This window comes from Phoenix dactylifera, chromosome 9 (assembly GCF_051530095.1).
Source record: "Phoenix dactylifera cultivar Ajwa chromosome 9, Ajwa_hap1_PhDact_Kaust_v1.1, whole genome shotgun sequence".
Taxonomy (NCBI): Eukaryota; Viridiplantae; Streptophyta; class Magnoliopsida; order Arecales; family Arecaceae; genus Phoenix; species Phoenix dactylifera.
This window is the reverse complement of record NC_143198.1, coordinates 29,186,939-29,206,324: the sequence shown is the minus strand read 5'-3', so window position 1 is coordinate 29,206,324 and position 19,386 is coordinate 29,186,939. Positions and strand designations below refer to the sequence as shown.

Here is a 19,386-nt window from a genome sequence, read left to right as displayed (position 1 = left end):
CTTTGAAAAAATCCACCATCGGATTGTGCAATGGCCACCTTAAAAGTTATGTAGGTGGATGAATGAGAAGTTCGGATTGCTTTGAGATTTGCAGGCGGCACGATCCAACGTTCCATGTCGTGAAAGAAGATCGATCAAGATTTCGCAGGAAAGATATAACGCAAACCCATGTTATCAACAAGGATTGCTATTACTGATTCAGGATGGTGTCACAAGGATGCTGATCCTCAAGTTCACAATTTCCCAAATGAGGATCTGCCGCGAGTTTTCTCTCATTCGTTTACTAAAAATTCAAATCCAATAGATCCAATGTGTTTTTAATCCATGATTACTCCACTATACCCAGGCAATCTTAAAATTGCATATTATTATATTTAATATGATTTCACAAAATGCAAAATTCAATCACTAATGTTCTAGTTAATAGGGACCCAGGCAATTTAAAGGACAGACATATTTGGCACAAGTTGCCGTGATGTCTATTAAATTGTCTCAAGACTGGGTTCAGGTGTAACTTCTCGAGTCCGAGATGAGACCTCTGTTGGAAGACAAAGAACACTTTTGGGCTGTCTAGCCAATCCAGCCCATTATAAATCCTCTTCCATATTTTTGATATTTTTCAATTATTAGCATAAATAATATTCCTAATCAAGGCTTTTAAATCTCAGTATTTCAGTTATCATGGTAAATGGCCGAGATTGAACATGGTGAGTGGGGAAATCTAGAGGGAACCAAGATGTCCGAGATCTAGGGCATGAAGGCAACCAATTGGGCTAGACCGGCGACGATGCCGGCATAGAAGTTCTCGGAGATGTACATATAGGGGACGGTGGCCGGGGGATGTTGCTTGCTCCATGCAAACTAAGGAGGAGATACCTGGGAACTTAGCAGCATCTTCTATTGCCTTGACTATTCGACAAAAGTGAGCTTCCCCTATACGTAACAGTTTGCATTTGAAGACAGTATGGAATAATGGAAAATGCTGCTACCTGTATTATAATTGCACACAACAATGACCCAACAGGATCTGAGTAAATACATTTATACACATCGCAATATCTGCACTCTCTTTTTCCTTTTTTTTAAGGTAAAAATGTATTTGTGTTTGCTAAGTATCATCCTCGACATAGACAAATGGAAACTACAGCAACACGCTTGATACTGAGCACAAGATTATGCACTACCACAGCAGCATGCGACTGGACGTGTACCGAGCATAATGTCTCAAAGGGGTGACAACCCAATGTGTCTTCGGATGCAAGCAATAACATCCCTTTCTTTGTGAATGACATTCTCCAAATACATACTTTCAATCAAAAGTTTGAGTTTGTTCATCTTTCGACTCAATTTTTTCACATTTTGAATTGCTTGAAATAAGAAAAGTCTCAAAGACTTTTCTTTCATAAATTATACCCATGAAAACCACAGGTAAAGATCAATAAGAACGTTTAAACGAGTAGTGAAAGTCGCTATATCTCACTATTCTACATGGACCCTATATATCTGAATGCACAAGCTCCAAAGGGGCTTGCTTTTTGATAGAAGAGTATCCAAATGACGTGCTTTTCATGCTGACACCTTGCTGAAAAATTCCTAAGCTAGGAATATTATCCACCATCTTCTTTGCGAAAATATATTTGAACTTATCATAGCCCACATGGCCAAACGGAGAATACCACAAAGAACTTGCTCTAGATAAACAAACATGGATTTGTAGGACTATAAGAAAATATCAAATCTGAAGCATGTTTTTATATCTAAATAATGAAATGGCTTGAGCAAGATTATATCACCAGGTCAGCAACCAGATTATTAAGAAATTCAAACAGGCTTAGACATTGGATACAGCAGCAAAATATAGAAATGCAACAAGGCAAATCTACATATATGTATATATATATATATATATATATATATCAAGGGAATAACCAATTCAAAGGTTCTTAAATATCACACCTATTTTTTGAGTCACAGACCCATCATAAGCCATACAATCCGATCACCAGATTCCTCCAATAAGAATCCACATCATTCCAAACTGAAAGTTCACCGCAAACATTGCAATGCAATGTAAATGTATGTCCATGTTGAGGATTACAAACACAAAAAAGAGTATAAAAATTTTAAGACCACATACCAAACCTAAAAACCCTGATCAACAAGATAATCACCAAGCCTCTCAATGATCATGTTGCACTGACCAGGAGTCATTGGCTCATCATAAATGCCTATAATCAAAGCCATATTGGTTTTCTTGATAGTAACACCCCCAGAACCCTGTGAGCATTTAGAGAGGAATTATCTAAATCAGCAGGTATGCAATTATCTAAATCAGTACATTACCTCTTGATGGACCAAGAGACATAATATGAACGAACAAAATTAGATGCTCTTTCTACCTTCATAATTTTGGTGTAAAATAGTCAAGGTAGACATTCATTTATTTTTTCAAAAAAAAAAATTAACAATCAACAAAAAAAACACAAAGCTTCCTCTCTCCACTTTGATAATCACTACAGAAATACAACAGCTCTAACTTATAAAACTTTTCATGATAGCAGATACAAGGAAGTGCATTTTGAGAAGAAATAATATGTAATGTGTGCTAAAAGCTCATCTGCAATGTTCACCTTTATGTGTATGTTTAAGTCTATTACTAGCAAACCGTTGAGCTGTTAAAATAGTCTTGTGCATTAAAACAGTACAACTTCAACATGATGAAATTACATAGATGATCTCACGCATGACAAATATTAAGGGAGAAGGAATCATCCAGTTACCTTTTTGCCTCGTATCACAGCCCCTGGTTCACCTTGGATCACCATGTATTTTGTATTGCCAAGGTATAGACCAGTTGGCGCAAGATGTCCAGGTTCTGCAAAGTCATTCATGATGCCAGATATCTCTTCAGGTTTGACCTACGATGACGGATCGATGACGGATCAAAGAAAGCATAAGAGATATACAGAGAACACAGAGAACAATTTAGGTGAGAATATGTCCTTGTGCATGACTGGACCAAAACAAATGATTTTTGTTAGCTATAGAATAGCTTTGCAACTTGTGTGGATAAAGCAAAAATAGAAAGCCAGTTTCAGTGCCATGGAGAATCGGGGGGAGTGGAACGGCATAACCCTAATGGCCCTGAGTTTCAAAAATGTAAATAGGGGGGGGCGAGAGGGGGAAAAACTAATCAGATTGACATGCTGCATGTGAGTTTGAACATCAATCATGTAGATCCATGCATAATGTGTGTCAAACTAACTCAGATATCCCAATTCCCAACAATGAGTGCATGCCACCAGTTAACTGAACTAGTGGCAGACTCAAATGTCTCAAAACTAACTCAAATATCCCAATTCCCAACAATGAGTGCATGCCACCAGATTAACTGAACTAGTGGCAGACTCAAATGTCTCAAACTAACTGGCAATGAACCCTCGAGCAAGCTGTAGCATAGCTTATCACCTTTCTATCCTAACATAGAGGAATCTCGCCTGCATTGAATGTAAAGAACACATTACCATGTATGGAAACATACATATATGATAGAAATGATGCTACATACATCAACTGCAGCGCTAATTACACGGGCATGTCTATAAATGTCATGATAATCTATGAATCCATTGCCAACAGGCCTTCCATGTCAACATGATATAATTTTAGAGTAAATTTAGTAAAACAGTATACTATGACTAATAAATAACAAAAAACATGGGCCTATACCAGGAAAACCGACATTAGGGAAACAGAAAATGGTGGTAGGCCTACAAGCCTACTACTATAATTGCCAACAAAGTTCGAAATCCTGGATCAAGTCCATTAAGTCCATTGCTTAATTTAAGCTCAAAAGTTATGGCCGGATATGAAATTATGAAAGTGATGTGTTTGACGGTAATTTCAACAATAAACAATATAGAATTGAAACTGACTTGTCCGCACGGCTAGTTAATTTTTGCAGATAGAAGTTCTATTTTAAGTCATCATAAATCTGGTACAGCCTGAGGCATCTATCTATGGTAAATAGAACGTAAGAGGAAAAAAAATAAGTGGAGAGGAGATCAACCACCTCAAAAGATAGGACCTGCAAAAGCCTTGAGCCATTACTTATTATAACTGAGGGCAAGTAGGCATTGCTGCCTTACAATAAATAGCTCTTTAATTTTATGACACCAGAAAGCAGAGAAACTATAAAAGGAATGCAAGGAAAATGATCCATGAAGGACTAGTTCCCTGCAAAAATCCCTAATGCCACCATAATCATAAGGAAAGCAAATATAGGAAAATGTATTATTCCTCAACCCACTATTACAACCTTGCCTCAAGGTTAATCCGCAATAAGCTTTGCAAAATTTTCTGCAAGGCTTTATGACGTTACAATATGGCATCTTAGATTACAAAATTGGCAACCAGACAAGAACCAAAGTTATCATCCTGACTATTACATTTCAAGAACCTAAGGTCCACTACTGCATGTGCTTCAAATTTGATTTAAAACTGGATGCCAAAGCTGGCTGTTAGTGAGCAAAACAAAATTATGCAACAAATTTATCCAAGAAAGTGATAGCACCCTTTAAAGTATCTCTTCAACAACAAGACTGATATACTCCAAAAACTTTGTGTCATCCATATAAATATAAATACATTGTATTTATGGAAGATAAATTCATCACACTTGCCTACAAAGCAGTTAAAAAGAAAACACAGTCACCCGCTTCAAACAGTCATTCATTTCGATGTTTATCAACTTCTTGTTATCTTTAGGCTGAGGGCATGAATTATATAGCTAGGTGATAAATACTATTGTAGTAATATTCCCCCATCAAAGCCAGAGCACTGTTCTTTTCATCAACTGCTAATAGTGTGACACAAGTAGTTTTACAAGCATCACCTTACCACCTTGGTTGGGTGATTTTTTTAAGGGTGTAAATAGTAGTGTATTCAGTTGTGTGCTCAAAAAGGCCCCTCACAAAAAATTGTTGACAGAAACAAGATCTTAGAAACTTATTACAAACCTATGCAAACCATGCAACTTGAAAGTCTTATCAACAGAAACTTGGCAATGACCAAAACAAATTAAGATGGACCATGTGCAGAATGGAGCACAATACATAAGGCAATCCAGGGCAACAAATCGGCAACCCATACACAAAGCCCAGGGATATGTTTTATACAGATATTTCGTAGATATGTGATGTACGATAGACTGAGCAATTAAACAAATTTGGCAGATATATGATGTAAGATAAACAGAGTTACTAAACAGATTGATGAATCTTTATTATTTAATCTTGGATTTTTTTTTTTACTCGCATAGTAGTCTTATAAAAGTCATAATTTTTTTGGATCTACCAGGTGCAGCAAAAGGACTTGTTTTAACCATGTCATATTGGCTTGAAGGTGCAGAGACACGATTAAAGGTATAAAAAATATTAAAGGTCAGGATTCATCAAATCTAACCATTGGTTTAGATTGCAACTTGCTTTGTTGAGATTTGAGTTATTATAGCATCACATGCTTAATAAGAAGGCGATTATGTCACCACCTACTGCTTTATAGGGGCCATTGTGAGAAATGTGTGGTGAAGTTGGCAAGCTCACCAAAATCAAAATTCCAGATATGACTCTTCAGCCAAGAGAATGTGACTGTTTGGATGTTGTTTTTGTGTGGGAGAGTTGAGCTGGGTGAGTTGGAATCCACTGCCGTTGACGAGGGTAGCTCCATGACATGAGTATGTTATCATCATCTGATTATGTTATCTTAATCTCCCAGCAAATGTCTAAACAAAGTCCTTTGTTCTAGCTAATCATCACTTTGACCGCCACAAAATCAACAAGATTATTGCTTGTAACACCTCTTGTAGTGTAAATGGCAATTATTTAGTGGATTCTTGCAAACTTGCCTTTAGCATTCTCGTACTTTGGGACCTATATGGTAATAATTTAGTGGATTCTTGGAGCCTTGCCTCCAACATTCTTGTACTTCGGGGACTTATAAGCATGAGGAGACCTTCTTTGAACTCCTTCCATGTTGGAAATCTATGGAATTATTCAAACCAATATACCATTTGACCTCATCTGCTGTAAGGTAAGTACATCTGCGTTGACCTTCGATGCACCCAACATTTAAGCGATTAAACTAAAGGGAAAAGACTGTTCAACAAAACCAGCAAATTGGATCACCTTGCTCTCACAAAGCAAATAGCACCTTCGCAGGGGAAGACCCAAAGCTCAGTTCCCACCACTAACCTCCCATCATCGAAGGCTTTGGTTTTACAGATCTAAAATCTTCCACACTTCATCAAACCAGTACCAGCCCTTGAATTAGAAGCTGATTGTTAAACTAGCTTATTGCAGTTCTTTTACCGAAAAGCTTAAGCAGCTGTGGTATAGAAACTATTATCAAGTTGACTTGACCATTACCTCAAGCTTAGCCTCTAATTCCAAATCCCTACTATCAGTGGTTTGTAAAGATAATTTCTACGAACAATGGCGCAAGATTCTTAATCCCCCCCCAAAAAAATCATCTACTTCTTATCTCTGAATATGCATAAGGGCATACACTAGATAACCACTCTGATACCAGAATTTGATAGGATCCAGGATCTGCATAAAATACTAATAAAAATAAAAATAAAAATAATTAAATAAACAGGAAAACGAGAGGTAGATCCTTTCCAGACCAAAACAAAAAAACAAAAACTAATACGGCTAGATTAAGCAGCATGAAAGTAAGAAATCATATTAAAGCAAGGAATTTTAAAGGAAACTCCAACAGAGAACAAAACACATCAGAAATCATTGCCAGATCTATCTGAAATAAAACCAAAAAAATAAAAATAAGAAAAACCGATCCCTAGCCATGAGACTAGACCATAACAAAAGATCCAGATCAAGTAACGTCCAAATATTATCTGGAAAAAAGACAAAAAAAAAAATCTATAAAGATTAGCACGATCTAGGTGGTTTTCCAGTCCATCGGTCAAACCCTAACTGGATACCTGGGGGAAGGTCTCGCTCTGCGCCCAGACGCTGCCATCGTGGCCGAGGATGGCGGCGGCCGTGAGACGCTGGCCGTCGATGTCACACATCAGATGATCGTCGACGTACGCTTGCCACGACATCCTCACTCCCTCTCTCTCGCTCCCCCCCGCCCTACACCCTGCGTCGCGAGAACGCCCGAAATGGTTTAGGCCATCACAAGGTCGCCTATTTATAGTCCGGATGGCCACTCCAAATTAGTAATCTTATGCGGCACAAATAACAGCTTGCTGCCTTCCATTTGGGGCAATTGACGGGGCGACGGTGGAATTCGTCCTTCGTGTGACCACCAATTCTGCTATGACGCCTCACGTGAGACATTTAGAATTGGGCCTCGAAACATTTAGAATGCTGAAATTAAGACCAGGCTAAACGAGTTACGAGCGACGGCAACGACACTCCCCCGCATCCGGATCAGGAGCTCGTGCGAAAGTTTAATTAAAAGTGGCAGCAGTTGTTCGGTACGTCGGTTTCCGGAGCAGAGTTACGAGCTGTCTGGATGGGTCTTCGATATGCGAGACAGGTATTGCAGGCTGGCTCGATTGTCTTGGAGGGCGACTCGGCCACAGTTATCAATTGATTCAGACAGGGCTAAGGGGTGAGGGCACAGACCACCCCTTGATTCGGGATATAAGGATGATGTGTGGGGTTGGGACAGCCATTCAGGCCAAACATGTATTCCGAGAAGCTAATGAGGCAGCCGACTGGGTGGCTGCCTTCGCAGCTCATCATTCAGGGTATACCTGTTGGGTGGGGGAGGGGGAGCTGTCGTTGGCTCTTCGCGAGTTAGTATTTTTTGACTTTATTGGGTGTATTCGTACACGTATTGTATAAAAACCCGTTTTCAGCCAAAAAAAAAAAAAAAAAAAGTTTAACTAAAAGGTTTGTTAGTATTCATGTAGCATTAGCAAGTAATTTTTTTTTTTCTTTTGTACAAATATGATTTAGTTTGGTTCCAATCCTTATACCAGCTAGGATAAAATATTTTTTTGTGACAGGGGATTGAGCAAATAATATCGTTAATTTATTTGTTATTGCACATTAGTTTCTGCGTCAGGGTTAATGATAAGCATTGTAGCAATTAGTATCTCATAAGAAAATGGTACGAGACTTCAGTTATTGGCATAAAAAGCTATTTACGCGCCTTATTTGGGATAGCATCGAGCAAGCAAACTTGGTGGTTCCTAAAACATGGAATTTATCAGCAGGATTCTTGACGCAACGAGTTGTAGGTCCGATATGATTCTTCCCATAAGGAAGCAATAGACTGCCACTACTTCCAGTGAACAATTCATAGTGTTACACAATTACTATTGACAATTACAGGCCCCTCCATAGCCTTCTGAAAAGGATTCAAGATTTGGCCCACCAGTTAGCAAAAAGAGATTCTGTTAATGCAGGAAGCTTTAGAAAACCTTCTGCGAGGATCAGAAGAGAGAGGTGTATGTGCATGTAATTTTAAAATCTTAAAAGCCCAAAACCTTTTCTGATATTCCCTTTGAAACCTAGCCAGTTCACACCAAGAAGTAACTTTGCACCAAACAATAAACATGCAACTTGAACGAGTACAAATTTAGAAAGAATGCTGAAGAAATTGCTTGCTTATCAAGATATAATAGAATATATACCAAAACCACCATGGACAGATGATGATATCCTCTTGCGACAAAGCAACCAAGCCAAAAACAACCGCAAGAAGGATGCACATAAAGAACATGAAAGGGGACAAAACAAACAAGTCAAAGACACCAACAATCCTGTCTGTTCACAAGATTATTACTGAAAACAAATGCAAAAAAGAAAACCAGGTTTCTGGTCATGAATGAATGAAGAAAAGTTGCGCTCCCATAAGATAGATAGGGATGGAGGCAGGTGCCTGGTGACTCAAGCTACAGGCCCTGATCAATTAGGTAGTCACCCAACCTCTCAACAACCATGTTGCACTGGCCTGGAGTCATGGGCTCTTCGTAGATGCCAAAGATAAGTGCTTGGTTGGTCTTCTTTACGGTAACACCCCCTGACCCCTGCCAAAGAAAGATCAAAGCTTTAGAAGATATTAGTTTAAGCGCAAGGCAGGAAAAAAAAATCAACCCAAACTACTTGCATAGAACAGGGAATAATATAGGGTGGGACTTCATCTTTGTGAAGCTCATGTAAGTGCCATAATCAGTCATTACTTCCAGTAAGCAATTTTTTTAAATTTAAGAATGCCAGTGCTAATCTTTCCATGACAAGAATTAAAAACATGCCATATATTAGATACATTAACATGACCAAATACTTGAACCAAAGATTTTCACCTATAAAGAGAAATAAGAATGTGTTGGCAAAAGGAATTATGAAGGCTTGTGACAGCGATTGCGCTGATAATAGCAATACTATCCAGATTATGGTGTGTACGGGCATGATTGACAAGGATAATGCCTCATGAAAATGGTACCATGAATCTCACGAAGAAGGCATTAGAAGGTATGCCCCTGGCAAACCATCTAAAATGGGCAACAATTGGAGATTGGCAAATAGAATGAACTGAAGTACAAGTGTTAGTTAATATAGTAAACATAATGTAAGAGTCAGCAATAGATGGCAAGCAAGAAGACTCTATATATCAAATGACAAACTCAAAAAGATTATGGACAATGAAGAAAACAAACGTGTTAGTAAACATAGAGAAATATGGAAGTCCTGAGTCGAGGGCTAGAGTTATGACTGCTATGACAGTATCAGAGGATTAAAAAGGGCGGTTATATTTGTCATGAAAAGTGTACAAGGCAAATAAAGCAGAAGTTGCAGAAGCATGATCCCTGACTAACATAAACTGCACATGTTCAACGTACAACTTGGATAAGAAAAAAGTTCAGGAAACTATATTGCAATTGCACCATCAACACTGCATGTCTTGAATATAAAACTCATGCAATCACCATGTGCTATGTATCCTAAATAAGCTGTCATGACAACCCTGAAACATAAAAAAGTTCCCTAGGATTACTAAAACTTCCACAACATAGTAAGATTTGCTAATACACAGCAGAAAGTATATGAACAACCCTAAGACATCAACGATGCACTTAGCATTTATAGTGGAAAGATGCTAGCCTGGTGGAAATTTGTCATGAACTGTTGATTGTTATAAGCACGTATAATTGTGTGCAACCTCTTCGAAATATCGAACTATTAGTACATCAGGATGAAGGATGGAAGAAATGGTGATTCCATATATTACAGTTCCCCTAGCAAAAAGACATTGGTAAAGAACATCTAGCAATACCCTACCAATGGTGGGAAAATAAAACTTATCGGTCAACTCTTACTAGCAGACTACCAGGTGAAAGGGGGAAAAGGAGGGGGAGGGTCAGAAAGCCATAAATTTCAAAAGCAGCATAAAAAAGAAAGATCTAAGATTGGTAGGAATCACTTTGGCTATACTGAGTATAAAGCAGAGCTAACTTCCTGGGAATTTCAATTTGGAAATCTCCATTTGGGCATATTTTGGGATACCACCATTCTGGAAAGTCTAATAGGAAACAAAAAATAGTGTCATAGGTCTACATCCAGCCTATAGAAAGTGCTTTTCTTTGCTCCTGTTCTGGAAATTTTGCAACTGTACTACACCTCATTCATTATAATCATTATAAAAATTTATTTGACACTGGTCCCTCAAACAGTAACCAATTAACAACAAGTACACATGTAAATGTGATAAGCATCTGGTTGATACGGATCTCTCCGAAAGTACTAAATATTAATATTTCACTTGTTTGGATAGCCATCAAATAATGCACATTGACTATCTTTTTGAAGACAAAAAACTGAAACAACTAGAACATCAAAGATTAATTGGCAATCAGTGTATTAATAATTAAGTAATTAAAACAAAGCACGACATTCATGAAAACTAACCATGAAAAGGAATTCAAATAAAAGATGGATATGGAAGTATCATAAAGATTGAAAGACAATCATACCAGTCAGATGCATATAGACATAAATACATGAAAACAGAGAAAGTAGAAAACATCTGGATAAAACTTCATTGTTCAGTTAATAAGGCATCTGACAAACAGCAGTGCATTTTAAACACTAAAGAGCACATGCCTCATTTGTTCACCGTAAGTGATTCTTCAGCAAGTATATTTGATTTGCCACATAGAAATTTGGTCTATTTGGATGGAAACTTTATATGATTGGCAACTTCCTATGAAATTCCAGCACATCTACTAGTGCTTGATATACTGAAACAAGCCTACAAAAAAAGATCAGCGAAACATGGTAACCTACAACCAACCCTAAGATGAAAAGTGGTTTAAAAAGTGGTTTCTTCAGAGAAAGGTCTGCAAGTTCTAATGAATTCAGTCAAACAACCTATAAATCTATTCCCTAAAAACAAAAAGGGCAAGATACAAATAAAACCAAGAAAACTCAATCCAACATCAACTTCCAGCCAAATGAAACAGACTTTAGCCATGAATGCAGGAAAATAAACATAAAAATATATGCATAATTTTACATACAGAATGTCAGGGGTATAAGATTGCTATTACGTGGAGCATTTATTTACAACAAAAATGGGCTAGGGTGGGAGTGATTTACTTTTTTGTTAATTTTTTAGATGCAACAAAAAAGCAGATGTATCAACACATTTAATAGGTGTTTGGATGCTCATCATGTTGTTTCTTAGATTTTCCTTAGGCAAACAATTTCAGCAAAGCATATAAGTGCTGAACATAATTCTGAAGGCAGCACACAAGGAAAAAAATTGTTCACCTTCTTTCCACGGATAACAGCTCCAGGTTCTCCTTGGATAACCATATATTTTGTTGATCCAAGATATAAGCCAGTTGGAGCAAGGGACCCCGGTTCATTAAAATCATTCATTATATTAGTGATCTCCTCAGACTTGAACTGCACATATGTAACAAGAAGAAAAAAAATCCCTCTTAATCAATGAAAGATAAAGAACCTGAGCAGCTATATACAAATTAGCAGAAAACCTAAAAACTAACACATAACATCTTAAAGCAATAAATGTTGGTAGCAGCAGGAGAGACAGCAAGAATTATCCATGATAATTGAGAAAAAAACACCAGAAATTCAGATGGCAAAATTGGTCACAATGAAGAAAGCAAATTCTTATTTTAAAAAAGTCAAATAAATTAACAAATCTACAAGTGGAGAAGTAACAGGCTATGCTGCAACACAATTTTGGAATTCACCAATTTCTGTGCCCAAGCCAAAAGTCTAGCAAAGCTACCCAGATTAATGAAAATTGTACAGAGAACTACTCCAAACAATGCAGAAGCAATGGCATCCACACAAATAGCACTTTAACCCATAAGTTTGATCTAAATGTTCATGTCCTATTCTTTACTTATTTTCCCTCAAAGCAGAACAATTATTCAAGCTATGCGTAACTACACCACTCAAGAGTATTGATACACAACAGATGATGTTTCTCTTTTCTCCATTCTGTTGATATGTTAGAACCGAAGCTCAGTGAATTTCATTGAAAAACAAACTTATAAAGATGCAATTACAAGAAATCAATTCACAATGTATCCTCTGCATCAGATCAACATGCTATGCTGTTTCAAACTTGCAACCTGCCATCAGATCGTATGCAGCAACATTTAAAATCCATACAGGAGACACATATAATTATCAGCTGAAGAGTTACTGATCTCGACATGAGAGAGAGAGAAAGAGAGAGAAGAATGCAGCAATACTTTTAGCAGAAAACTAAAATTACAAAATGAGTAAAAATATATTTCAACTGGAAGACATAATCTCATAATTTCACAACACCAATTAAAAAACACAAGCAACCTTTAAAAAGCAATATAATAAACGTTGGCAACAAAATGTTTTTGGTTTCTAATTACATAAATTGCAGTACTTTATCGATTAATATTCTTAGAATGCCAGTTATCATCTGGATCAACTACATGGGTCACCACATTGCCGTATCCAATCACGTCGACCATCTGAAACCAAATCAACCGATCAAGACATTGCATGCAAAGCCCAAAACCACCATTCGGACCCCATTTTCAAATAAATTGCATCCAAAGCAGATTGAATCAAAATATTAACGACGCTAAAGAACCAAATTCAACCACACTACACTTCAAAACCAAAATCAGCTTTACTCCCTTTGCATGCAAAGCCACTATCAAATGAAACCAAAACAAGATCTGCTGAATCCATTTCAATTAAAACAAAACAAAATTAATGAAGATCCAACGTGCACAGACGTTCAATTATCGATCCCAGTCCGCCACCCTCTCAAAGATTAAATGCAGCTCGTATTCGATCCAGATCGAATGATATCCGCATGAAATCACGAAGAAATCAAAGAAAACCAGAGATCTAGCGAAGACAAAAGGAATTATACCTGAGGGAACGACGAGCTCTGGGCCCAGACGCTGCCATCATGCCCGAGGATCGCCGCGGCGGTGAGGTGATGGCCATCGATCTCGCACATGAGGTGCTCGTCGACGTACGTTTGCCACGACATGGCGTCTCTCTCGCTTTCTCGGTGTCTCTCGCTCTCTTTTGCTCGGCGTTGGCTTCCTGCTGGGTCGCTCGGCTTCTGTAAAAATTTGGATGGTTTTGGGAGAAAGAGAGGGTAATAAATGGTGCGAGAAATGAGAAGGGATCCTTCTGCTTCAACCACTCATTCAACCCGATTGAAGAAGTGCCCTTCAAGTCCGGCTTTAATAAAGGAGGAAATTTATACTCCCCGAATACGTTATGCCCACCGATTTTCTCCTAATTACGAACAAGTCCCAGCTCTCCCCTATTGGGAGCTTCTGATGTGAAATCGATACAGAAGTATATTTTGTATCGTCTAGTTGATCCAACGGTCTCGATTGATTTAATTGGGTGCAGTGGTAAGGCCATGATAAGATTTGTTAGCGGGGAAAGACCAGAGGTGTGGGTTCATATATAAATAATTAGATTAATTATTAGGTTATATAAATAATTTAAAATTTACTAGTTACTGGATTAATATTACATTGATTTGGCTCTTATATACCCATGCAATTCTATCACTTATAGACTAGAAATATAAATTTTTAACATGAGCATTTTATGTGCCGGAGTTCGTGTGAACTTGTGTTGGAGAAAAGCTAGAAAAGAAGAACTACAGCGAGCAACAACCTCAACTTCCATTTCCTCTGCTGCAATTTAGAGACTTCATCGCTGGCTCCTACTCGAGAGAGAACAGAAAGTCCATATGACTAATAAAAATTGTGATGCATAATAAGCCATACTCTCTAATATTTTTTGTCACGGACTTACAGTCCAAAAACTTAAGCTACTTGAAGAAGAGCCGACGCAAGCTAATAAACTCATATGGCACTTCTTTGATAAGTCGATAAAGAATCATAACATTTGTCACACCTCGGTCTCCTGTTTACATCAAAATAACATGGAAAAGGGGGATCCTATACAGTATATACCGCTGCATAAGTTAGAAATTTGAACATCCCTAACTAGGGTTGTGACACCTTTGTAATGGATTCTCCAAGACTTTTTTCCTTCCATAGCCAAAACCACAGCATTCAAAAGTTCCCTGCTCATATGATCAGACAAGACAAGTTGCCCCAAAAATCTACAATTAAGCCATTCCAACCAGCACTTAATCAGAGAATGAATGTACATGCATATGGATACATCCCCTCGCCACCATGAGTTACCCAAGATTATATTTCCTTTTTAAGACCGCATCCTCCCCATTTATCCATCCATTTCTCTCAAACAAAAATTCTGCTCAAAGGAACCCAAACTATGAGGACTTCAGGCAATGCCTAGAACCGGGACAAGCGAGAGTGACAACATAAACAGCAGGACCGCCATAAGCTTCTTGAGGATACTGCCATGGGCACTTGATGAAACAGATGCCGTTGTAGAATTTCCACTGCTCATTTTACTGTAAGCATGCAAAGAGAGAACCACTTCAGTTAAGAAGTTTGTGAAATTTGATCTACCGAATGCTGATAAGGGTTAATATACATATATATATACATACATACATACCCTGATGTTGCATAAATACATTTGTCGTAACCTGCAAACAAATAAAGATATTAAGGAATAATCATGTGGAAAATAATTGAAAGAAACAACAGCTAATCATCCTAGAGCATCAAGCAGTGGCACGAGAATAGCATTAAACGTTCTAATAGTGATGCAAATGAGGAAATTAAGCCTCATGAAGAAAGCTTAGGTAGATTTGAGGCCCTAGATTTGAGGAGTTTATCTACAACTTTTAATTTCTTATTAAAAAAAAAAAAGCGAAGCAGGGGTTTCCCAACACTTATTTCATTGAAAGATGATGCTGACTGCTGCAGATGGGGAATATGAAAAATCCTGACTGACTTTATCCAATTGTTTGTAGATCAAAGTACTGGTTTTTGCATGATAAGTTGTCCATAAGAGTCTAATTTTGTTGGTAGATATGGTACTACATGCATGCACAAGCTGGATGTGTTCTCCCATCATTAAAACTTTGCCATTGTTTTCTAAGGTTGTTGGATCCCATAATAGACATTCTATAATGAAAGTAGAGAATGGAATTTGTCTCTCCTAGGTTTCATACCTTTGTATTCCATACCACAGCACAGGTTGGTATTGCACATCTGCCAAATATGGGTGAGGCTCATTCTACTTATGACAAAACAAAATTACACATATCAATTCATGCTATGGGTGAGATGCAATAATGACATGAAATGTGTGAGAAAGATGATAGCACGAATTAGAGAAAATTCCATAAGTTGGATTAAAGACCTTGGAACAAAGGTACTACCATTGAATGATATTGTAATCAGCATGTTATAAGAGAGGCATGCTTACTTGGATTTTTGGTAGTCTTTACCCCCGTACCGCCAAAGCTACAAGCAACATCGGTAGCCCCATTCTGCTGATAATAGCTATTGAAAGCAAATGAGGCATGCGAAAGCAAAGTGTCTGGTTGATAACAAGGCTGGCTAGGCTGAATCGCCGAACAATCAACGTTTCCCGCACCACAAGCCCAATTCAAGGCATTTTGCAAATCCAATTCTGATGCATTACTTGAAGCAACACACCATGTCCCATTTGAACTCGAGATGTTTGCCCCTGTAGTGACATCCACATTCCCTCTACCAGTCAAGTCAAGAGTATAAATGCTAGTTTGGTCAGGGTAAAACAGCCCCCAGTTCCTTTCTGATTCCAGCCCAGGCTTCCTATTCTCATTGAACAATGAAAATATATAGACGTCAATCTCCTCCCCAGGCTTCGCCGGAGTCCCTGTATCATTGATGACATGGCGAATAAGATTGGTGTTGTAGGTCTCAGCATTATCTGGAGTTGCAGCAGTTTCTTTGGCAGATCCCTTGTTAGGCCACCCTGATTCAGTAACCATAACCTTCAAAGTCCTAAAATTCAGAGCCATGAGAGCAAAAAAGATGGCATCCAGCTGAGCATCAAACATGTTGGTGTAAACCAAACCAGTGTTTGGATCAATGACATCTGAAGATGCCGGCGAGAACAGTGCATAATTCAAGGAGACATTGCTCGGTGAGTCTCTGTAAGCATAGTAAGGATAGAGATCCACCATGAATGGTGATCGGTTCTCCACCATAAACTCCAGCATTGGTTTCAAAAAGAAAGCATAGCTGCTGTTAAAAGCCCCAGCTGATGGTGGAAAGGATCTAGATAACACGCCGAGCGAATGAGTACTCGACACTTTGATCCTTTTGTGTAACCCGACCTTCTTCAGAGCAGTTTGGACATTGACCATGGCCGGCACCACAAGTGAAGAAACATTGACAGGGCTTTCGGTGATCTCGGCGCCTACTGTAATGTAGGTGATCATAGTCGCCGGGTAATAGGGAAGGATGCTGTTCTTAAGCCAGGTATCGACATTGGACTGGTACTGCGAGAAGGCAAGCAAGTCCGAGTTCGGGACCCCGACCATGAGTTCCACGCCGGTGTTGGCAAAGGCCTTGATGACCTGGATGTTGGAGTCATAGATCCTAACATACTTAATCTGGTGAAGATTAACCAGTTGTGCAACTTTGTCAGGTGTCGGGAGGTCATCAGCATTCCGGCCATAGCAGACGCCAATTTTGCTCCCTCTGCAAAGCCCTGTCGCAGGAGTTGGATTGGATTTCTCTCATTAGTCTATCATACTTTCGAGACTCAATGAAATGAAATAAGAGTAACAAACAATCTCATGATCAATAAAGAAACAAAATGCTCGAATGCATTGCTTGATGACTAATCACTAATGAGCGCTTGTAGTTCTTGACATACTAAAATTCCCCTTAAAAATGGTTGGGATATATCTAATCAAGAAGAGAAAAATAGCACCAAAAAAATTAAAACTTTTACGCATAAAAGGGGAGCTATCGAGTTAATGGATCCTAAAAATGTCTGAATACAAGCATCTGGACTCAAGAAACCCTTCTGTTCTTGGTTCCTTTCCATCATGGTATGACTGGTTACCAGACAAAAACTTCTGATACTGATTTAATACCAAAAACTGGAGAAAAAGAAGAAAAAGAGAAATGCATTGCTTGATGAGTGAGTAAACTACTTAGCGCATTCTTCAGGAATGGTGATGAAATATCTCATCGAGAAAAAAGAACAGCAAAAATTCAAACTTTGATCTCGGAAAAAAAAAAAGGCTAGCAAAAATTTATGATTTTTTTACTTTTTTTTCAAAGTGGGAGATACGAGCCCCTTTACTCCCTAGAACAGTGGTGGAAAATAAAAGGAAAGAACGAAGAAACTTGGAACATAGTGAAGACAGAGTGAAGCCCACACTGACCAGCGAAGAGCAAGAACAGCAGAGGAATTATACGGAGTTCTCTCGCCATAGAAGCAGCTAAGCTGGCCATCTTTCCTCTAAATCTTCCCAAAATGCTCCCTCCCCTCCTCCCCCAATGAAATCTCTCGGACCATCCTCTTCCCGGAATACCTTCCCTATAAGAGAGAGAACAATTTCCAACCGTTGGCTTCGCAGTTCGAGACGAGCCACTCGTCAGGGGTTCAGAGGAAAGGCGTACGGATGAGCTGGCTGCCTCTGGAGAGAGGAGGAGTGCCTGAGAACCGGACTTGAAGTGGGTTTTCAAGATAGAGTTTATAAAGGGTCTGGAGTCCGGAATTGGTGGGCTCGAGCTCCGAGAAGAGACAGACATGCATCCATGACGTGCTCCCTCCAACGGTAGAAAACAAGGCTGTATCGGCCTTTTTGCATCTGGATTCGGAAACTCACCGACAGGAGAAGGAACCAAAGGGCTCGAGCTGATCGACCGATCGGTCCCCTCCTACCTTTTGTACTTAGCGATGCTTCCTGCCGTCTGATCTGCGGAGAAATATGCTCCATTTTTAAGTGTGGCTTAAGGTTGAAGAAATTTTTGATTGGGCCAACCCAACTAGAGAGCAATATAGGCAAAAAAAAAAAAAGGTTTTGTCTTTCTCCCTTTTCTTTTTCTCTCTCAAGCTTGCCGATGTTGCTCTCTATCTATTACATCATCTCAACCGTAGATCTGATTTAATAAATAATTTCTTGTGAAGTTGTCATACAAAAATTTATTGCTTATATTGCATGTACTATATAATCGCAGCTCATAACGGCCGCGGATACGTGTAAGCCCTATTCATCAAATGTCAATCTCAGCGTGTTACTATCCAAACGGGGCCTATATGATTCAAGAATCAGTGGCTGTGATTGGATGCCACGCTGGTTTTCCAGGGGGCACCGGGTCAAGGGAGATTGACAGGTGACCTAACTTGTGTTGGTGACCAGCTGGATGGCAGTCGCATGAACTGTCCTGTAACACCTGATCCAATTATTGATCATTTGACGGAGGAATCTTAAAAATTTATAAAGCAAATTATTAACCACATATCTATTATTTGCCACAAAAAAAAAAATTAAATATTTATATAGAACTAAAAAATTTAAAAAATATATTTCGATTAGATATTTTGAATGAGATCATAAGTTGATTGGATTCATAACCTATGTAAACTAAATGACGCTATAGTATGGATCCATTGATATCGACCACAAATCAATCATGTGCTTGTGGTTAGATTTGAATGAATTTAAACTATTAGCTTAATGACGTTAGAAATTGTGCGTGCATGTTTAGTCCCAGATCGTTACATTGAGAACGCTTGACGAGAGCGAGAGGAGGGAGATGGGAGGGAGAGGGAGAGGGAGAAGGGTCCCACTAACCTTCAGAGCTTTCCTTTCCTGTGAAAAAAAGATGTATTGCTCTACTGCCAAGCCCAAAAAATGGCTGCCCTGCAGAATTTACTCCAGCTGACATGGGGTCTCAAC

The 19,386-nt window shown here is 38.7% G+C and overlaps 3 protein-coding genes across 5 annotated transcripts; all 3 read right to left on the bottom strand.

Moving 5' to 3' along the window:
- Window positions 1–1,925: 1,925 nt before the first annotated feature.
- Window positions 1,926–7,190, bottom strand: LOC103711217 (profilin-2-like). Its single transcript, XM_088704893.2, has 4 exons — window positions 7,004–7,190; window positions 2,781–2,918; window positions 2,138–2,277; window positions 1,926–2,038 (listed from the first exon to the last, which is right to left on the bottom strand). The coding sequence occupies exons 1-3, from the start codon at window positions 7,124–7,126 to the stop codon at window positions 2,143–2,145; spliced, it is 396 nt and encodes a 131-aa protein (XP_088561019.1). The 5' UTR covers window positions 7,127–7,190; the 3' UTR covers window positions 1,926–2,038; window positions 2,138–2,142.
- Window positions 7,191–8,822: 1,632 nt separating this feature from the next.
- On the bottom strand, window positions 8,823–13,613 carry PROFILIN (profilin-1-like). The gene is made up of 3 exons (NM_001301678.2): window positions 13,438–13,613; window positions 11,811–11,948; window positions 8,823–9,067 (listed from the first exon to the last, which is right to left on the bottom strand). The coding sequence occupies exons 1-3, from the start codon at window positions 13,558–13,560 to the stop codon at window positions 8,933–8,935; spliced, it is 396 nt and encodes a 131-aa protein (NP_001288607.2). The 5' UTR covers window positions 13,561–13,613; the 3' UTR covers window positions 8,823–8,932.
- A 1,054-nt stretch (window positions 13,614–14,667) lies between these two features.
- On the bottom strand, window positions 14,668–18,255 carry LOC103711215 (O-Glycosyl hydrolases family 17 protein). Of its 3 annotated transcripts, XM_008797279.6 has the most exons (4): window positions 17,866–18,255; window positions 15,906–17,180; window positions 15,087–15,117; window positions 14,668–14,979 (listed from the first exon to the last, which is right to left on the bottom strand). In XM_008797279.6, exons 1-4 carry the CDS (start codon window positions 18,233–18,235, stop codon window positions 14,847–14,849), a joined length of 1,809 nt encoding a protein of 602 aa, XP_008795501.4. In that variant the 5' UTR covers window positions 18,236–18,255; the 3' UTR covers window positions 14,668–14,846. The 3 variants fall into 3 exon arrangements, with proteins under 3 accessions (XP_008795501.4, XP_088561017.2, XP_088561018.2); XM_088704891.2 differs by lacking the exons at window positions 14,668–14,979; window positions 15,087–15,117 and adding an exon at window positions 15,138–15,716 and having other exon boundaries at window positions 17,866–18,202; XM_088704892.2 differs by lacking the exons at window positions 14,668–14,979; window positions 15,087–15,117 and adding an exon at window positions 15,138–15,713 and having other exon boundaries at window positions 17,866–18,202.
- Window positions 18,256–19,386: the final 1,131 nt, after the last annotated feature.

Coding starts and splice junctions, on each gene's coding strand:
- LOC103711217 (XM_088704893.2), bottom strand. CDS start 7,126: ATGTCGTGGCAAGCGTACGTCGACGATCATCTGATGTGTGACATCGAC. Junction 2,919..7,003: donor AGAGCGAGACCTTCCCCCAG/GTATCCAGTTAG, acceptor CCGTCATCGTAG/GTCAAACCTGAAGAGATATC. Junction 2,278..2,780: donor CTGTGATACGAGGCAAAAAG/GTAACTGGATGA, acceptor AAATGCTCACAG/GGTTCTGGGGGTGTTACTAT.
- PROFILIN (NM_001301678.2), bottom strand. CDS start 13,560: ATGTCGTGGCAAACGTACGTCGACGAGCACCTCATGTGCGAGATCGAT. Junction 11,949..13,437: donor AGAGCTCGTCGTTCCCTCAG/GTATAATTCCTT, acceptor ACATATGTGCAG/TTCAAGTCTGAGGAGATCAC. Junction 9,068..11,810: donor CTGTTATCCGTGGAAAGAAG/GTGAACAATTTT, acceptor TTTCTTTGGCAG/GGGTCAGGGGGTGTTACCGT.
- LOC103711215 (XM_008797279.6), bottom strand. CDS start 18,235: ATGTCTGTCTCTTCTCGGAGCTCGAGCCCACCAATTCCGGACTCCAGA. Junction 15,118..15,905: donor AAAGACTACCAAAAATCCAA/GTAAGCATGCCT, acceptor ATTTGTTTGCAG/GTTACGACAAATGTATTTAT. Junction 14,980..15,086: donor TGTATTTATGCAACATCAGG/GTATGTATGTAT, acceptor GCATGCTTACAG/TAAAATGAGCAGTGGAAATT.